We start from the raw sequence: 18,275 nt of genomic DNA, 5'->3' as shown, positions 1-18,275 counted from the left end.
TGGCTTAATTACCTCCTCCTTGTGTAGATCAGTTCTCCCAGCCTTGCTAATGACCTAATTATTCTGTTCAGGTGTGGTGCAACAGAGGGACATCTAAAAGTTGCAGGACAGCGGCCCTCGAGGACTGGAGTTTGAGACCCCTATGGTAGGGTGTTAAATTATTACTTTTGTTAAATTTTGAAATGATTTATAAGCTAAGTGCGTGAAACGTCGTAATCTTAGACAAAATCACTAAGTTAAACTCAAACTGACAACTTTCAGCACCATTCAGACATAATCGCACAAGAAAATGAAGAAATACCTCTTTAACAGATTTAGGTTATTCACTAATGAACAGATGTTGACACTCCTGGTAAAAATATATAGAATGCCTTAAAATAAATAAATCTTTTACTGCAGCAGCATAATCCTAACAGGGTGAAAGTGAAAATTCAAACCTTCAATTTTTGTGTATTTGGGAAAAAATACACAAAAGGAAGGAAGGAAAACTCAAACACAAATAAAAAAGTTAATTATTTTCCCTAAAGTCACAAGTTTTAGATTTGTTGGTATCCTTAACCATTCCTGTTAGAGAAAGATGCCTGACTCCATTTTTTTTTACTTCTATTTAACCTTCTTTTAAATCAAGTCTTTTAAATTAAGTCAGTCTCTAGGGTATGTAATCAATAATAGTAATTAATTGGTTATGAATTTAACATAATTTTTAATTACATTTTTATAATTCAGAAAATAAGAGAACATGCCATTCAGATAAAATGCTGTAGAAGGTAGTTACAGAGTAAACAGTTTTTTTCTTGAGTTTGATTCTTATTTTCATTTTGTCAGGATGTTGATCGGTTTTAGAGGCTGCGTCAGATCGCAAAATCATAGTTTCAAAATATTTCTTGGATGCAATTGTCATGCTTTTAGTTCCTTTCATAGTTTTGGCCTCTGCAGTCATCTCTAATAGCCTTTATTCCCAAAACCAGATGTCTTATTAATGGTGGAAGGATAAACAAAATCATCTTCATTATAAGAATATTCAATAAAAGTATCACAACTAGATGTTCGTCTGCCGAGACGTGAATCTGCTTTGTGATAAAATCCCAAACAGAACCTGAAGGCTCCAGGTGTTTGAGAGTCACTCTGCCCCACATGGACTTCACCTGGTGGGAAGAATATGTGGAAAACAACGTCAGTCCCTGATTCTGCCAAACTCAGGGCCTGTTTGTCTTCTAAACTCTCCTGTTTACTCTTTGAAATGCCTACAGAAGAGGGTTAGGGATACTGAAAAAAATATTCTCACTCTTCTACATCAGGAAACCGTCAGAGGTCTCAGAAAAAAACTAGAATTTTGAGAAAAGTCAGAATTCTGATTTTGAAAAAATAGAATTGCAGAAAAAAAATAAGAATTTTGAGATAAAAATAAGAATTTTAAGAAAAAATAAATCTTAAAGTCATATATTTTTCAGTTGTCTCTAATCCTCTTCCATAAATACCAGAGGGTTTTTTTCTGGGTAATGAATGGGGAGGGGAAAGCCAACCTCTGATTATTTCTTAATATTTATTCTTGTACTTAAAAGTTACCGGTACGTGTTTCTTGAGTGTAAAACTTTGTGCTGCTGCAATAAAAAAATATATTTTAAGCCATTTTACATATCTTTACCAATAATTGTGAAGGTTGTTGAATGTTAATCTTAAAAGCCTTTTCACTATTTAACAAAATAATCCAAATAAAACAATAAGTGAACCATAGATGTAAGATTAGTCAACAGTTTAGATTTTAAGAACCGGGACTCTCCAATCAAACTTTTTTTTTTAATGTGAATTTCTCATTCAAGTGTTAAAAAGTATTTAATGTGATTTACGTATCACATAGTTATGTTGTCATGTAGTGAGTGCAAACCTGGAGAGCGCTTAAGGTAGCAGACAGATGCTGAAAATGATTCCTTTTCTCTTTATTTTGCACCAAATTCAAGCAAATCTCCATCAACAACAACTCCAGCTCATACATTCAAAAGTAAACCTTTATTTTTAATTTTTTTAGCTTGTATGTACATTATAACTGTAAAGCATCCATATAAATACCATAAATAACAATAAAGGAATGGATTTAAATAAATAAATAGTGTTTGGGTTGTTTTTGTTCTGCTGGGTGTCCAGCACCTGATTTTTTTATCACACAAGAGGTCAAATTTAAGCTCAAAATTATCACTTTGTTAAAGTTTTTTACCCTGTAGTCACCTTTTCAAGTCACGTATTGGATGGTGGACAAATACAGTTAAAATCAACTTTAAATAATTGTTGTTAAGGTTTATCAAGTAACAAAAAATCTGATATGTAAAAGCAATAAAATAAAACCCCAACTGTACTAGTAGCTGGAGTACAGCTGGAGTACTATATATATATTTATATGTTAGATTTTAAGCGATGCCTGGCTGGCTTCACACCAGCAGACGGCCTTTTGGTCCTCCAGAGGTAGGATAAGTCAGGCTTCTGTCTTGGGAAAACATCTTTGTGGGTTTGTTAGTGTGGGAAGAAAACCCACAAAGTACACATTTACATTTGAAAATATTATTTCTACTGAGCTTTGTTAGTTTTGAAAAAAAAAAAGTAAATACATGGAATATAATTTACATTTTGGAAATTTATCTAAGTATCTAAACTACTATTTTAAAAAAGGTTGAATCTAAAGATCTGATTTTGGTGAATGTTACAGATTATTTAAATATAATAGAAATTGTGCAAAAGTGATTGCAACTCAAGTGAAATGCTCCACCTTCAGGGTGTAAACACTGCTTTTCTAAATCATTCACCAGTAGTTTGGCCTAATCTAAAGACTTTAAAGTAGCAGAATGTAACTTTTATAAATAAAAAATGTTTTTTTTACATATTTGTTTAAACTCTCTCCATGTTGTAACAGTTTGTTATGAGACAGGTAATCTACGGAAAGATCAATCTCCTCCACCTCTTCCCTGGGCTACTATGGCCATCTGAAGAAATGCAACCTAAACCAACAAATCAGCGCCAGGAGGAGGGTCTTACTGCTGTCAATCATCCTCATGTACAATGCTAAATGCACTAATGGAGGAGAAACATCTTACTGTTACAGGAAAACGATTTATAAGCAGTCGTTTGTGTCATTAACGATAAATAACATTAGCATTCATGCAGAGGGGTGATTGACAGCACTAAGACCCGCCTCCTGGCTCTGATTGGTTGTTTGTAGTTATCTCTGGAAGAAGACAGAGGAGCCAGATTTTTTTGTCTCATGCTGTCAACAGTGTCAACAAATATGTAAAGATATGTATTTTTAATTAAAGTTCCATACTGCAGCTTTAAGAGTAGTTTTCCCCTCTAAGCTCATCCCACGGTGCCGATGCTCCAGGGGCCAGCCTGTCTGGAAGACTGCACGTTCCAGGGGTCGTGGTTGGACGGAGCCTGCTGCGGCGTCTCTCTGGAGACGACCCCATCGTCCCCAACCTCAATCTCCACCTCCGCCTCCAGGTCTCCGTCGTCCTCTCGCACGGCCCTGGAGTCCGAGCCGTCCTCGGTCTGCCGGGTGAGGGCGTTGTGTGGGTCTGAGGGGTCCACCACTTGGTTCCTCTTCCCCCTGTGCAGCAGGAGGCGCTCCAGCGGCACCGTGTTCTTCTTCGGCAGGAAGAGGGCGGTCTGCGGCAGATTCTGACCCACTGCGTACACCTGCCGGGAGCCCTCCAGGTTGAACAGGATGCTGTTCCGGGTGGAGTAGTATATGTCCCGGTTGTTCTCCAGAAGCTTGTGGTTGAACAAACATTCCTCCCGGAGACAAACAGACTGCAAGACGAAGAAGGTTTGACATTAATCATCACTTTGGTTCGTTTTGATAACCGGGTCAGAGGAAAAACTTCAGCTGCGTAACCTCTAATGGCCAGCTAAGCTCGGTTGGCGCATTCGTTCTTTGGTTACCTAGCAACAACTCACTCTGGTTACCAAGCAACGGCCTTTTGAGTAACTTGCTCTGTAGCAGTTTAAGGTTCCTCCACTCTGCTTCCTAACTGCTTAAAAATAAAAAAAAGAACAGCGTGGAGAAAAAACAGGAAAGGTCACGCCACCAGTTTGGTAGAATTTCAAATATTTAAAACAACAAAACTAATCAATAATTATTGATATCAACCAGTATCAGCAATATCGTCCAGCCCTTTGATTCAGTACAAAGTTTTTCTTTTATTGGTCTATATTGTAAATAAATGTTAGAGTTACATTTTTGTCACTAAAAGTGTTAATTTTAAAATATATATCTTAGTTCGTAAATGAATCAAACAGTAAATTCTAACAAAATATGTTTTAACAAAACCAAATTCTATGGTAATGTCTCTGTTGGTTGAGTAAGTTTTACAAATTTCAGAGTTGAGTTTTTTTTTCTATTGGCATACACAATAAAAATGAATTTTGAAGTTATAAAGATTAGTCATTTAAATTATTTTAATTTTAACCAAGTATTGTAGTTGGATGTTGAGGCCAACCAGATGTGCAAAATGTTTTTAATGCTAAAAAAGAAAATAGTAAAGCTTCAATCAGTAAATATAATTGAATTAAGTTTCTACAAGCTAGTTTCTTATTTAGTTTATTAAGTTGTCAAACTAAAATAAATGTCATAAATTAACTTGGATAGACTTCTTGTTATCAATTGAAGCAATAATCTAAGTTGGATCAATTATTTTTCCCAGTTTAAATGGTTAGAATTTAACTGGCTTTGTTCAATAATTTTAAACATTTCAAAAATTTTAATGTCTTTCAGAAATTAAATTATAATAATTTATTGAATAATTGTTAAAGTCTGAAAATAAAATGTTTACCACCTGCACCAGCTTTATTACTTATTTATTAGTTAAATTCTAACCATTTTTTTTATTAGTGAGCTGAAGAAATTTAATTATAATTTACTTTTTTAATGTTTTTAATAAAAGTTATCTCCATAAAACAGCTGTACAATTTTATTTGACTTTTTTTCTACTCCCCCCCCCCCACACACACACCCCGTGATAAACGTTTCTTTACAGCACAACGAGTTTGAAAGAGAAAAGTAGAAAAAATAGTCAAATCAATCAATGAAAAGTTCTTGATGTTTTCTCAGAGACATTGCTGGAAATCCACAAATTAATTCTAATTAGTTCAACTTCATTTGTTTAATAACAGTTATAAAAAAAAAGTACCAGTAAAGGAAAGTTATATGGAAGCATTTTAATTCCTTTCGAAACGCAGAAATGTAAAACAATAATTGGCCTGAAACTTGGCAAAAACAGTATCTTCGAATTGCAATAATCTTTAAACAATGTTTTGTTGTTGTTTGCGCAATTTACAGTTAAAATGATGATGGGAGTGAGAATGTGTTGAAATGTCCTACTGAAACTACTTTTGTGTACCGGAGTAGAAAACGGCGTCACAAGTTGTGCGTAAAGTTGTGCCAAACGCGCACAGCACAACGGTTTAAGCAACTGTTGAATGAAGTCAAATGCGACAAATTATATTGTGAAGCAACAATTAAAGTTAAAATATATTTAAAAACGAATCAATTAAGATGAAACGCAGCGATAAGAAGTGCGTCAAGGTAGATAAATTGCGCAAAAACAAGCATTTAAAAGCAAAAGTTACTGAAAAATCCGTTTTTCTGAGGTTTAGTAGTGATGTAAATGACAGTGGATGCTTACCGAAGTGTAGGAGTTGCCCTCTGAATCCATACACAAGTAGCGGTTGCTTTTGACTCCGAAGATCGCCACGCGCTCCCGTGTTTCAGCTTTCAGTAGAATTACACCTGCAGGTGAAAAAAAAATCGACTTTAATTGTTAAAGACTGATATTTTTCAGCCTTAAAGGGACAGAATCATGTAAAGCAGAGCTTACTGTATGACGTCCTGGACGTGGCTCTGCGCACCGCGCCGTCCAGCCTGATCTCCAGGTAGAAGGTGTTGAAGTCGGTGGAGGTCTGCAGGTGGACGTATCTCCTCGGGTTCCCCCAGTTGGATCCAGCCAGCGGGGACGGGTTCGGAGAGGCTTCCCCGATGGGAAGACCCTGCAGGACGGCGAAGAGGAGCGCCAGCACGGTGTTCCTCATCCCCGGTCGCTTGCTGACGTCCATCCTGCTGGTTTCCACTGGGAGCTCTGTTGCGCCAAAGTTTGCAGACTGCACCTTTTTAAACCCCTCGGAGCGCCACTCCTGCTAGGAAAAAAAGCAAAACAGTCGCCCCCAAAGATGTGCGGGCTGCTGCAAACGGAAGGACCACTTCCACCTCGGTGTGTTTATCCCAGAGCTGTTGGTCAAACACGACTCGTATTTTTGGTTACACTTCTTTCCTCCTCCACTTTAAACTGTTTGTTAATAATCCTCCGGTTCAGGTTGTCATTTAGAGTCACTTTGCAATTATAACAAATACTAAAAATTGACCTGAAACCGTTTAAAATAAAATTACGATTTTTTTGTGTGATTTTAGATTAAAATCAATACTTCAAATGACATTCTTGGCAACTTTTGCTCAGATGTTATATACGCACTTTGTCCGTCCTATTTCTTACTTTAACGTGCACCTGCACGTCTCCACGTTTCCACTATTTCACCAGCAGATGGAGACATTCCCTTACTCAGGATTAATCCCACAAAAGAGGCTAAAAAGTTGCATCTTATTGAAAGAATGCAGAGACACAGGAAACAGTAAACTGGCTATAATTATGTTTTCTAAAAAAAAAAAAAGAAGCCTGCTCTTGAGAAATTAAGCTTCTGTTTTTCTGTAGAAATTTAAATCTTTTCCACATTTAACTTGCTTACTTCTATTAACCTAAATAAAATTGTGCAAAAATATAAATAAAGATGATTTTGAAAATAAGAATTGGCAGCACAAGTTTGACAGTTTGATTTCACTGTGGATTTTTTTCTTTCTTGGTGATATTTTCTACTCTTCTGGGCAGTGAATTGATTGATTTCTTCGGATTCGTGCCACTTTTATGTATAATTTGTACATTTTTCACCATTATACTTGGCAGTTATTGTGTATTGGAAAACCTCATCTTTACTACTGCGAACTTTCGTTGAACCATAAAACTTTTCTCTAGAAAGTAGTTGGCTTGTCCAGATTTACAATGTGGATAGCACTGCATCCTTCAGCGTTTTCTGAATAGTTTTAAACATTCAAACTAATTTTCTTTCTTCTGAGGGAGATTATTGGGGATAAATTGTTTAAACGTACACAATCGAGAGTTAAATGATCCCAAACGAACATCAACATTTGTTCATTACTCTTTGGAATTGCCTTTTTTAATGCCCCAAAATCCCAGTTGTGCTAAAAAATTTGCAGATGAAGCATAAATGTTTTGTCAGTTCAGAAGTTTCTTGATGGAAAAGCAAAGCAAGTCGCTTTGGACTTTGACTTTTTTGTGACCCTCGTTTTTTAAAAATTGATTGTTGTTTAATGCTGTATGTAAACCTTTGAGCAGCACTGCGTTTTTTGTCCTGGTTCTAGAAAGAATGGAAGAATGAAAATCACTTGCGTTTCCAGATTCGGTCTCATTTCCTGGAAAACAAATAACTTAAACAGCGTGTATTGTCTTTTTATCTCATGTTGTTTGAGAAATGTCTGCAGCAGTTGCTTACTGAGCAACTATTAGATTTTCCCAACAAAGCACCGACTCTAAGACAAACCAGAAGATGTCAGCATTAACTAGTCTGTTTCAGGGCGAGGGAGCATAATTATTTAATGCTGTGTGCCAGATATAAACTCCAGCGTTAGTTCATCTTCTTGTCTAATTTTAGATTAAAACTATAAATAGCGCAGAGCTTTGCCATGAGCGTCATGGATGTAGTTTGTTGACGAACTCAAATGTCCTAAACAAAGTCAAATTCAGTGGTTTTAATTGTTTTTTCTACAACCTTTAACTTTTGAATGTGGACACAACACATCAGCCACACGTTTAAAAAAAAAAACCGAACTTTTATTATTTCTTGTCTCTGGAATACAGTAGATTGCTGTGCACAGCACATACGTACAAAAATAAAAGGAACAAAAATAATTAGCAATGTCTGCCCACAGAAACAAATCACTACAGTTTGTTTCTTCTTGTTTTACAGTGATCAGCAAACCAAAACTAAGGCAGGAGGTGAGGTATATGAGAACAGAGGAATCGAGAACACATGAAGCACGCGCCTCAAAACTCAGGCTGCTGCTGTAACATTCAAACATAAAATGACATTTTCCCTACCTTCACTTAAATTAAACTCAAAATAAGATGTGGAAAGAAAAATAAATAGCAAGAAAATCTTTTTTTTTCTTTTTCCTTTTTTGTTTGAATAAGATTTGGATCAAAGCTGAACGCTGAGTTTTAAGTATCAAACACATTTATTTGCTGTTGTTTACTGATCAAGATGTCCGCTTTAAAGTGCTACTAGAGACATCAGACTTCTTGATGTGCAAGTTTAACTTTTACTTTCTTAGCCTAAATCAAATTCCGAGGAATCTCCATAGGAACTAGCATGCAGCCTCATCTACAAATTCGTATCTTTGTTTCTTTTAGGAAAGTTTCTTCATCCTTCTGAGCTGAAGCGGTTTTACGTGCGAGGAGACATGAATCCAAACGGCGTGTCAGCATGAGGTCAGGACAGACGGCGGGTTTGCAGCAGCAGAGGTGAGCTCAGCATCTGCATCATCACAGACTGCATCAACTCTGCAAAGGTCCTCGCTACAGAAACACCACCGCTTTGAGGAAAGAGCAGGAAACATGATAAAAGATGCGTTTTTAGCAGTTAGCAGATGAAATCCGTTGGAAAAAAACAAAACTTCATCCAGTTCTTTGTGAAATTATTCAAGTACCTTCAAATTTGACGTATGTTTCAGTGTTTAACTGGGACTTTATGTGATAGACCAACACAAAGTAACACAAAATTGTGAAGTAGAAGGAAGTAGGTGCATGGTTCTTTTACAAGTCATCTCATCCTTCACTCTGCAAATAAAATCCATTGCGATCAATAACCTTCTGAAATTACCTTATTAGTAAATACTTGGTGAAATAGCATCAAGAAGACCAAGGAACAACGCAGACGGGTCAGGGATGGAGTAGTGGTAACGTTTCAAGGGAATCTGTTATGTAAAATTCATATTTTGAATTTTTTTGTACTTCTTCTGAAAACATCTCAAGTGCTTAAAAAAAAAAACACTCAGCTGTTTTTGGAAATTTTTTGGTGTCTGGAAAACGAGCCGTTTCAGAAACTGTTGAGTCACATTCACACAGATGGAAATTAGCTTATTAATGTTTTTTGAACCTTGTCTCTATTTTAAATAAGTCAAACTAAACATCCAATGGGCACTGCACGTTACCTAGCAACCCCAGCAAAGTCCAGCCCGTTACCTAGCAACCCAAGTTGAGCTCTAGCTTGTTTGGTCAGCTGATTTTACCGCTGCATGCGCTGTACAATGGCTGCTGAAAAACAGAAGTGTTTTGTTGTTGATTTACTATTCAGAAACCACTTGCTGAATTCTTGTCAGTTGCGCAGAAGACTCTGCTAATGCTTTTCAAAAATGTTTGGTTGTATAATTGCGCATCTGTTAGCAGCCATTTTCACGTGCGAGTTTAAATGTTGAGTTTAAAATGACAAGAGAAGCTCAAAATAGGCAGATTAAAATCTCATTAAGAATTATTTAAATGTAATGAACATGTTTCGCGTCTCCCATAAACTGATTCTAATCTGTTTAAGGAAGCACAATAAGTCACCTAAAACAATATTTCAAGGTGTGGGCATTACAGAGAGCTCTGTTGAATGCATCATCTGAAAAGGTAAAGAGGATAGCACAACTACAAACCTACAAAACAAGGCTCTCCATCAGAACTCACAGCCAAATTCAACAACAAACATGAATCTTTTTCCTTCCACTTCACAGTTATTCTCATTTGCATTGATATCTCACATATAGTTTGTAGATTTAGCAGACACGTGAAGCGACATGAGCACTTTTAAAAACATGATCTAAATTCCTGTTGTGGACAACAGACCACCCTGACCACAGGCTGCTCAGTGACTCTGACCTTGAACTAAAAAAGGCTGAAATGAGAGGAGGAAGCTGACAGGTTAAAACTGGAATCTCAAAGGTTCCTCCCTGCAGCGGATGAAGGTTGGGGGTAGCAAACAGGCAGAGGTGGACAGCGCAGCCTGTCAAGAGTTCAGGTATGTGGGGAAGCGCCCCTGTCATCCCGGCAGACCCGCATTCCTGCAGGGGAGGGCCGGTTTGACAAACAAAGACAGCATGCACACGTCTTTCCTGGGTTTAAATATTCCTGCTTCCTGTCGCACAGGAATGAAGCAGTTAACAGCTGCAGGAACTACAAGTAGATCCACTCCGGTGGAGTCTGGGGAATTCAGAGAACGAGGCGAGAAAAACATCTTTGGAATACTGAACGAGAATATCCGATTCGTGAGTCGGCAAAACGGCCTCCACCTTCTGCTTTGTGAACAAACTGCTACTATTTATACCTAAAGCCCCTCCTCCTCTGTGGAGAAATAGTTAAGCCTTAATGTAGGTGCTGAGCGCCAAAATTGGATTTAGGTCTGAAAAAGACAGAAAGGCTGCAAATAAAAATCCCAAAAAACACAAAACCAAAGACAAACCGAGTGTTTTAAGTAGCATCATTGCTGGTTTCTTGTGCAGCCTTTTGTATTTTTTCTGCTACAAAAACGTCTTCTTTTAAACTTGCAGCTATTTACATTGTTTTCCATTTCCTTTAGCAGCTAAAAGCTTCGCATTTCCAAAAAAAACAGCAGCACACTCTTCTGCTATTTGCTTCGTCCGCTCAGTCGATAATTGTGCAGAAGCAAGCCAGGTCCGACCCGAACCGTTCCTCCATGCTGTGGCACATATGGATTTCCACCCTGTTTTCTTAGCTACACAGTTAAACAACTGGCCTTGCGCCAGCCTCCATGGCCGACCGTTCTCCGGTCTCAACCACAGATTGTTTATTACTTAATCGATCTAATTACAGAAAAGAAAATAAACCAGAGATAACTGGCCCCCTCCTCCCTCATTCCCCCTCTACTGAGGCCCTCTCTCCGGAGCGTCAGCCCTATTTCTGACTCGCCCGGGTGTCTCTTACACAGAGGTTTAAAGGGGGCCAGCAAGTGGGAACACCAAGGCACCTTTAAATCGTGCAGGAACGAAGTAGTGCATTTAAATTTCTCTCTCCCCTCCACTGCAGGACAACAGTAACCGAGTAGTGAACCGTCAAGCATTTAAACGTTTCAATAAAACGATAAACTCAGCGGATATTTGAGCAGAAGTCCATGCAGTCCTTCATCTAGTGAAGTGGTTCGTTGAGGTAATAAAAAGTATTCATTTCACTCTTTAAAAGCACAGCATTTAAGCTCATCCTCCATCTCAGAAAAGTAAGTGGCGTGTAGTTCAGTTTCAGCAAGCACCAAGGTAAAGTGGGACAGGGAAGGGCTTTGACTCGCCCTGTCCAAAAAAACAATAAGCAGCAAAGTTTGGCATACATTTACAAACACAGCTATCCAAATATACACATAAATATGTATAACAGAATAAATATTTGTGTTTTCCTTCGCAGTTCATGGGTGCGTCTGTCATGACTTTCCATTTCTACATATTTGTTACCTGGAAGAACATCCACATGTGCAAATTTCTCTGAAAATGTCAGCTTCTTTCATAGTCGCGGGAGGAAATGTGTGACAGTCATGGCGGTGGTCGCCTTGTTGCCTCGCTTTACCCGGCCGTGCTTGCTCAGGCCGATGTAGAAGCCCTTGTAAACAAAAGACTCGTAGGCGTTGTAGTTATTCGGCAGCAGCGTCTCCTTGAACTTGCACTCGTCCTTGAAGAGTCTCTGGATAAGAAACATTTACGTCAGTAAACATCACAAACCAAATGTTAACACGCACTGTCTAAAAAGACGCAACGTTTTTTCCAAATTGGTTGCATTAAATGTAGATTTGGTAGTAACTAGTTACATTTACTGGAGGAATGTTTTGGAAAAGATGTACTTTTAGGAGTATTTTTACTACTTTGAGCCTGAAAAAAAGTCTTACCAAGTATTTTTTCTAGTTTTATACACTTAAAAAAGATGAAACTAACTTGTAAGTAACTGTTCAGCAACATATAGGAGGCTGTTTTGTGAATAAATCCCCAATATTGGTGGGATAATGTCTGGTTATAAGTGAAATAATCTGCTAGTAAAACCATTACCTTTTAATCAATATTAAATAATTGTTGACTTAAAACAAACTCCTATATTTGCTGAAAAGTTATTCAAGTGTACTAAGAAACTGGACCAAAAATACTTGGTAAACATTTTGTTAAAGTGTACTTAAGTAATTTTATCATGAAGTATTGCTACTCTTACTTCACTGAATGAATAACAAAATTATTTTGACCAGAGATTCACCAGATACGGGGTTTTTTCAAAGAAATTGACTTAGGAAATATTTTCATGTTGGTCTTTAAACTGCCAAAATTTCCAGATAACTTTATATTTTTGTCCGTTTGATGATGTACTTTTAAATTAGTAAATGTTTTGATGATTTCTCAGTAACTGAGGAATTTCTTGTCAGCTACTTTTTACTTTTACATGATTAAAAATATGTTGAAGTAGCTCTACTCTTACTCGAGTACAATTTTTTGGTAATTTTTCTTTGAATGGTAGAAAAATCAAAAGAAATCAGCAAAATCCTGATCCTCAAACAACGAGATGTGAGTTTAAACAATCTGAGAATGTTGCGGTGCGTTCTGTGTCTCAGAAATTAACTTATTTGGCTTTGGGATTTAAAACAAAAGCTAAAATCCTTGTAAGGATGATGGCTGACACTGATTACAGAATTATATTATTTGTACCAGCATGGATTGAAAAGCCAATCAGAGAGGAAGAAGAAAAATTTGTTTGGAAAAGCACTGAGGTTGCATTTGATTTGTCTCAGAAGTTACAGAACTGGAAACGATGTTGGCGTTTGTTTTGTTGCTAAATACTGTTAGCAATAAAATCCAGTAATTTTTTCCAAGTGTTCAAACACAAAGTAACATGTCCACATTGATATTTTACAGCATTATGTGGGGTCACTTGGTTTAATGAGGTGCAATCTATTAAAAGTGATAATAAATAGCAGCTTTTACAATGTTCTATATATAGTTCAGCCATTTTGGGTGCTGAGCTTCAGATTGCCTTGTGACTTTCCCATTCAGCGCTCTGACTCCAGTTCTTTATAAGACTGGAAACGGAGAACATTTTGACTTCTGAGTCACAAGTAGTGAGAAAAATACTGAGGTGCAACTGAGTATTTAGTATTATTAATCAATAAATATGTATTTTTATTATGTTTTTGAGAAAAAAGTATCAAATTTGCCAACAGTGCCTTGCAGAAATTATTATTATTGTCAAACTCATGGTTCAGGGGCCAAATTTGGGCCACCATACGTTTTTATGTAGCCCTCTAGATACTAGGGAAACACATAAATAGTTCCTAAATATTGTTTTGCCAATTAAATCAAAGCAGTTTTAAATCTGCATTATTCCAAATTACATCAATATAAAAGAGTTTGGTATTATTTAACTGAAAGAAGTTGTCATCGAATGCAGACACCAATTTATTCATATTTTAGCAGTTTAATGTGGAGTATTATCAATGCATTTTGCCGCATCTCGTCCTTTGACCCCAAATAAAATTGAGTTTGGCACCCTGATCTTAAACGTATTCACATTTTCCATGTTGCAGTCACAAAGTCAATTCATTTCATTAAGATTTCATGCCACAAACGAACACAAAGTAGAGCATAATTTATTTTACAAATGATAATCTGAAAAGTATGGCGTGCATTTGTATTCACCCCCTTTTACTACGATACCCCTAAAAGAAATCAAGGGTTATTTTTGCTCTTTGAAGGGGCAAAATAAGTAAACAGGCTCCATCTGTGTGGAAATTAATCTCAGAATAAATCCAGCTGAATATTAGTGAACTAACAGCATCATGAAGAATAAGAAACCCAGCAGACAGCAGAGGAAACATCATCAAAAATCAAAAAGTATTACAGCTAAATTTCAGCCAACGCATTGTGGGAAACTAACTTACAAGTAACTTTTCAGCAAAATATAGAAGCTTTCTTTGAGTAAATAATTCATTAATATTGATGGCAGATTATTTCATTTACAACAAAACATTTTCCCATATTATAAGTGAAATAATCTCAGTGAAACTACAACTTTTTCATCAATATTAATTTATTATTTATTTAAAAATAGGTCCTTTATCTTGCTTGGTTAGTTTTCAAGTATTTGCACTAGAAACTAGAATAAATAAATTGTAAGATTTTGTGTTTTTGCAGTGAGGGCTCAACACCGTGAACAAACCATCCCCACAGTGAAGCACGGCGATGGCAGCATCATGGTGTGTCATGCTTCAGTTAAGGGGAAGGAGCTAAAAACTGGAGGTTTAGAGAGGAGGGAAACAGCCCTAAACATTAAACCAGCTACAATCCAATGGTTTACAATCAAAGATAGTCAGGCATTAGAATGGCCCAGTCAAAGCCCGACTTTAATCCAAGTAAGAATCTTTGATCAGACTTGAAAATTAATGTTTTGTCTGAAATTTTACACACATAGAAAACTGGTAGAGACATGCACCAAAAAGACCTGCATCTGGAATTACAACAAATGCAAGTGTGCTCCACACTTTTCAGATTTTTATTTGTAAAAAGGTTGAAACCCATAAGAATTGTGTCTTTTACTTCACATTTATGTTGATCTATCTGATAAGATTTCTCTAATATCTGCTTTGCTACATTTCTAAGGCCCTATATGACATGTAGTGGCTTTTTGACTGTTGACATTTTTAAGAGAAACTTCAGAAATATTTTCCAAAACCTTCAATTGTCTCAGTTTTATATTGAGCTTTAACAAGAAACCAACGCAGAAATGTCAGAATCTTCTTCAAATTTTAATTTTATAATATTTTTGTTATTGTTTTACTTGTCTTTCAAATTATGCATATAGATTTATTTTTAATTCTTTCAAAATAAAATCATAAATTATAAAACAAAGTTTTATGCCAGTAGGTTTCTTACAAATGGAATGACAATAATAAAACAATAATGTATCCATCTTGTTTCTTATTGTGACATTAAATGTGACCTTGACTAACTTTATTAGTCATACATATTTTAATTAACTGTGATTTATGACCCAAATAATAGCAAATCTGTAGTTTTTATGAGCAATGTATGTAATTGATATTGTGACTGAAAACTAATAGTCATCATGTTTTGGCATAAGGTCTAAACTGATGGGTTTATGGAATGTTATTGATATGACAAGTCCCCCAGTTTAAAAAAATTATTTTTAAAAATGCTGAAAATAACACCATAAAAACAAAAATATTGCAAACTATTCAAGTACAACTGGAAATAAATGACAAAATGATGAGTTTTGCAAGAGTTTGACTAAATTTGATGAACTTTTTAGAGATGAGAGATTTTTTAAAACCCAAAGTCAAAACTAAACAAGTTATATTTCTGTGTAAGGAAACCAGAGAGCAGATCAATTTTTACTTTTAAAAAAGCAATAAAATATAATATTTTAGAGATATAGAGGCATATTGATTCAGTAGAGTGCAGTGATAATTAATTATTACAAAGATAAAACATACTTTTCTTTATTATTATTTCTAGAAATACATATTGTCTGTTTTGTGTTTAAAGATGCATTTATATGAATTATTGATTGATCTTAGTTGCTTATTAATTCACTTTTGAGAGAAAGGATTTACTTTTTTTTCTTCAAAATACTCCTTTTGTTTACATCAACATTCAACATGTTCATGTTTTACTGTAAATGAATAAAATAAACTTTTTCACATTCATTTAAGCCTTAAAATCCACATCATTTAAAATATTTCAGTATTTTGGTTATTTATTAAGTACTTTAAGTTCCTAAATAAACATTTGCAACCATTTTGTTTAATAACAGTTAAATTACATTTCAGCAAATATTCTGTCTTAATTAGTGATGCACATTTTAATTGAACTTCCCTCTTATGTCAAATTGAACCATTATAAAGTAAGAAAAAAACCCTCAAAAACATAGTTGAAAGTATTTTTTGTCTGTTTGAAACTTAGTCTGTTTACTTTAATAAGCATAATCAGCATATAAAATAAAAATGGTTACAATTCCCCACACCTCTCTACATAAAAAGAAAATTTTAAATAAATCAATTTCTTGTACAATCATTGTTTTTTCTGTGTAGGTTCTTCTGATGACAGTAAAAATAAAATAAAATGCATTTTTAAATGAAAAACGAATTACAGAAATCAAAATAACAGACGGATTAAGCATTAAAAATACCATAGACTGTGATATTTGCAGCATAGATTGTACAGCTCATTGATTCCCTCTCCTCTCCCATCATCAGGATGTATTAATAACAGAATAAAGCACCGGATGCAGCAGCAGCAGCAGCAGCAGCTCTGTGTGAACTCCGCTTACACTCAGCAGAATGTGGGACTGAGTTGCGCACTGTTACGTACCGTTCCGTACAACCTTCCTCTGCTGTTCATTGCGACAAACAGCTGACTCCTCACCCCGAACAGGCTGATCACCCCTCGGTCCACGGTGGAGATCTCTATCAGACCTGAATGAGACACAATGTTAGAAGGAGGCAGGGTCAGTGCGACGCTGCGCTTCGGGACAAGTTGAAGTGGCCTATGCAGCAGTGATGGGTGTAACCTTGCAGGTGCACTGCGACTCGGATGATGCTCGGTTTTGTGTGCCGTAATCAGCTTTATGCATGTTAGACATTGCGGGTGGTTTACAGCGTGCTGAGAGCAACATGAGTGTCCTGCAGCAGGGTAAAAATAAGTCAGCGTCATGCATTCGTGTCATGTTTTCGAGCTGCACGGTGCTCTTGTTTTTGCTTTCGGAAACTTTCAACCAAAATATCATGCAAGGAAAAACCCGGCTCTAACTTTCACACGGCTACACTCGCTTTTGGATGCATTTTACAGGATTCAACTCACTGTATGGGTTTTCACTGTGCACACCGCTTATCCTGCCATCCGGGAGCACCTGCAGGTGAAACCCAATGCCCACGTTGCAGTACAGCCGCCGCACTCTTTTGATGCCCTGCAAGTAGTCGCTCTGCCAGTTCAGCTGCGATCTGCCCCCGTTTACACCCAGATAGGAGCGGGAGAAAAGCGTCTCCCACTTCCTTTCTATCAAAGTGGCGTTAGTCCTGTTCGGGGTCGGGAAAGACGAAGCGATTGCCCACAGAGAAGTCCACAGAACAATAACTGTTGGCAGCGTCCAGTGCGTCTCGGCCCCGCTGCGCATGCTGTAGTGACACCTTTGCGCAATGGCCATCCAGTTTACCTTTGGGGCACCTGGTTAAAGTTACCTGCCCTAAAAAAGCAACTCTTCTTATCTTCTGTCCTTTGGCATGTTGGCGATGAAGGTTCAGAGTTTGTGGGTCAGAGTAGATCAGGGCCCCATGGCCCGAGATCTGAGCGAGTGGAGAACAGAACGTGTCGGAGCTTGGATTGGTGCCGGTGGCGATGACCATCTTTCGCCGCTCCGCGCCTTTGTACAGGCAACGCTGGCCGTGGAGGGGGGGCACCACTCACTGCAAGATCAGCTCACCTTGCCCCCTACTCTCTCACATCCTCAAATGACATCACTGTGACTTCAGCGCTGCGTGCAGCTCCCCCATTACGAGTAGGAGGTGGGAGGAGGAGAGTGCTCCTGGACCTCAGTAGCACCAGCAAGTCTGATTGGAGTGATGGGGGGGCTGCACCTTCACACCAGCCTTAGGCAAGTCGGAAGGACTTAGAACCAGAGCTTCTTCCGGTGCTTTTCAAAATAAAACCCTCTGCTTGTCAATGACTGTGCAAATATATTGTTTGCACACATATTTCTACAGTTTCACGGTTAAAATCAGCAAATTGATATCCAACAAAATTAATCAGGTAAAAACAAAAAGCAGTTTTCAAATGATTTTATTTAACAAAAACTACAGTATGTAACTTTTTTATTTTTAAATAGTTTTTTCATATTTATTAAAACTGTCATCATGTCACAGTATAATATGAGACAGCAAAAATGGCAAAAACAACCAATCAGAGCCAGGAGGAGGGTGTTAGTGCTGTCAATCATCCTCATGTACTCTGCGGAAATGTACTAATGGAAGAAAACTTATGTTTATGTCATTGGTGGCTATGCTGACTAGCCTTAGCATTAGTGGCAGGCTATGTTGTGGTGAACCAGGTGAGAGCAAGTGGGAGGTATGAGCAAGAG

At 37.1% G+C, this 18,275-nt stretch overlaps 2 protein-coding genes across 2 annotated transcripts; both read right to left on the bottom strand.

Annotated features, from left to right (window-relative positions):
• Positions 1 to 590: 590 nt before the first annotated feature.
• On the bottom strand, positions 591 to 6,670 carry fgf23 (fibroblast growth factor 23). The gene is made up of 3 exons (XM_028043764.1): positions 5,862 to 6,670; positions 5,670 to 5,773; positions 591 to 3,795 (listed from the first exon to the last, which is right to left on the bottom strand). The coding sequence occupies exons 1-3, from the start codon at positions 6,094 to 6,096 to the stop codon at positions 3,343 to 3,345; spliced, it is 792 nt and encodes a 263-aa protein (XP_027899565.1). The 5' UTR covers positions 6,097 to 6,670; the 3' UTR covers positions 591 to 3,342.
• A 1,248-nt stretch (positions 6,671 to 7,918) lies between these two features.
• Positions 7,919 to 17,963, bottom strand: fgf6b (fibroblast growth factor 6b). The gene is made up of 3 exons (XM_028043767.1): positions 17,003 to 17,963; positions 16,514 to 16,617; positions 7,919 to 11,831 (listed from the first exon to the last, which is right to left on the bottom strand). Exons 1-3 carry the CDS (start codon positions 17,343 to 17,345, stop codon positions 11,655 to 11,657), a joined length of 624 nt encoding a protein of 207 aa, XP_027899568.1. The 5' UTR covers positions 17,346 to 17,963; the 3' UTR covers positions 7,919 to 11,654.
• Between the last annotated feature and the right edge of the window lie 312 nt (positions 17,964 to 18,275).

The sequence above is a fragment of the Xiphophorus couchianus genome, chromosome 17 (genome assembly GCF_001444195.1).
Source record: "Xiphophorus couchianus chromosome 17, X_couchianus-1.0, whole genome shotgun sequence".
NCBI classification, from domain to species: Eukaryota; Metazoa; Chordata; class Actinopteri; order Cyprinodontiformes; family Poeciliidae; genus Xiphophorus; species Xiphophorus couchianus.
This window is presented reverse-complemented; position numbering and strand designations above follow the sequence as displayed.

Coding starts and splice junctions, on each gene's coding strand:
- fgf6b (XM_028043767.1), bottom strand. CDS start 17,345: ATGGCCATTGCGCAAAGGTGTCACTACAGCATGCGCAGCGGGGCCGAG. Junction 16,618..17,002: donor GCACAGTGAAAACCCATACA/GTGAGTTGAATC, acceptor TGTCTCATTCAG/GTCTGATAGAGATCTCCACC. Junction 11,832..16,513: donor GAGGAAGGTTGTACGGAACG/GTACGTAACAGT, acceptor TTTCTTATCCAG/AGACTCTTCAAGGACGAGTG.
- fgf23 (XM_028043764.1), bottom strand. CDS start 6,096: ATGGACGTCAGCAAGCGACCGGGGATGAGGAACACCGTGCTGGCGCTC. Junction 5,774..5,861: donor CACGTCCAGGACGTCATACA/GTAAGCTCTGCT, acceptor TTTCACCTGCAG/GTGTAATTCTACTGAAAGCT. Junction 3,796..5,669: donor AGGGCAACTCCTACACTTCG/GTAAGCATCCAC, acceptor TTCGTCTTGCAG/TCTGTTTGTCTCCGGGAGGA.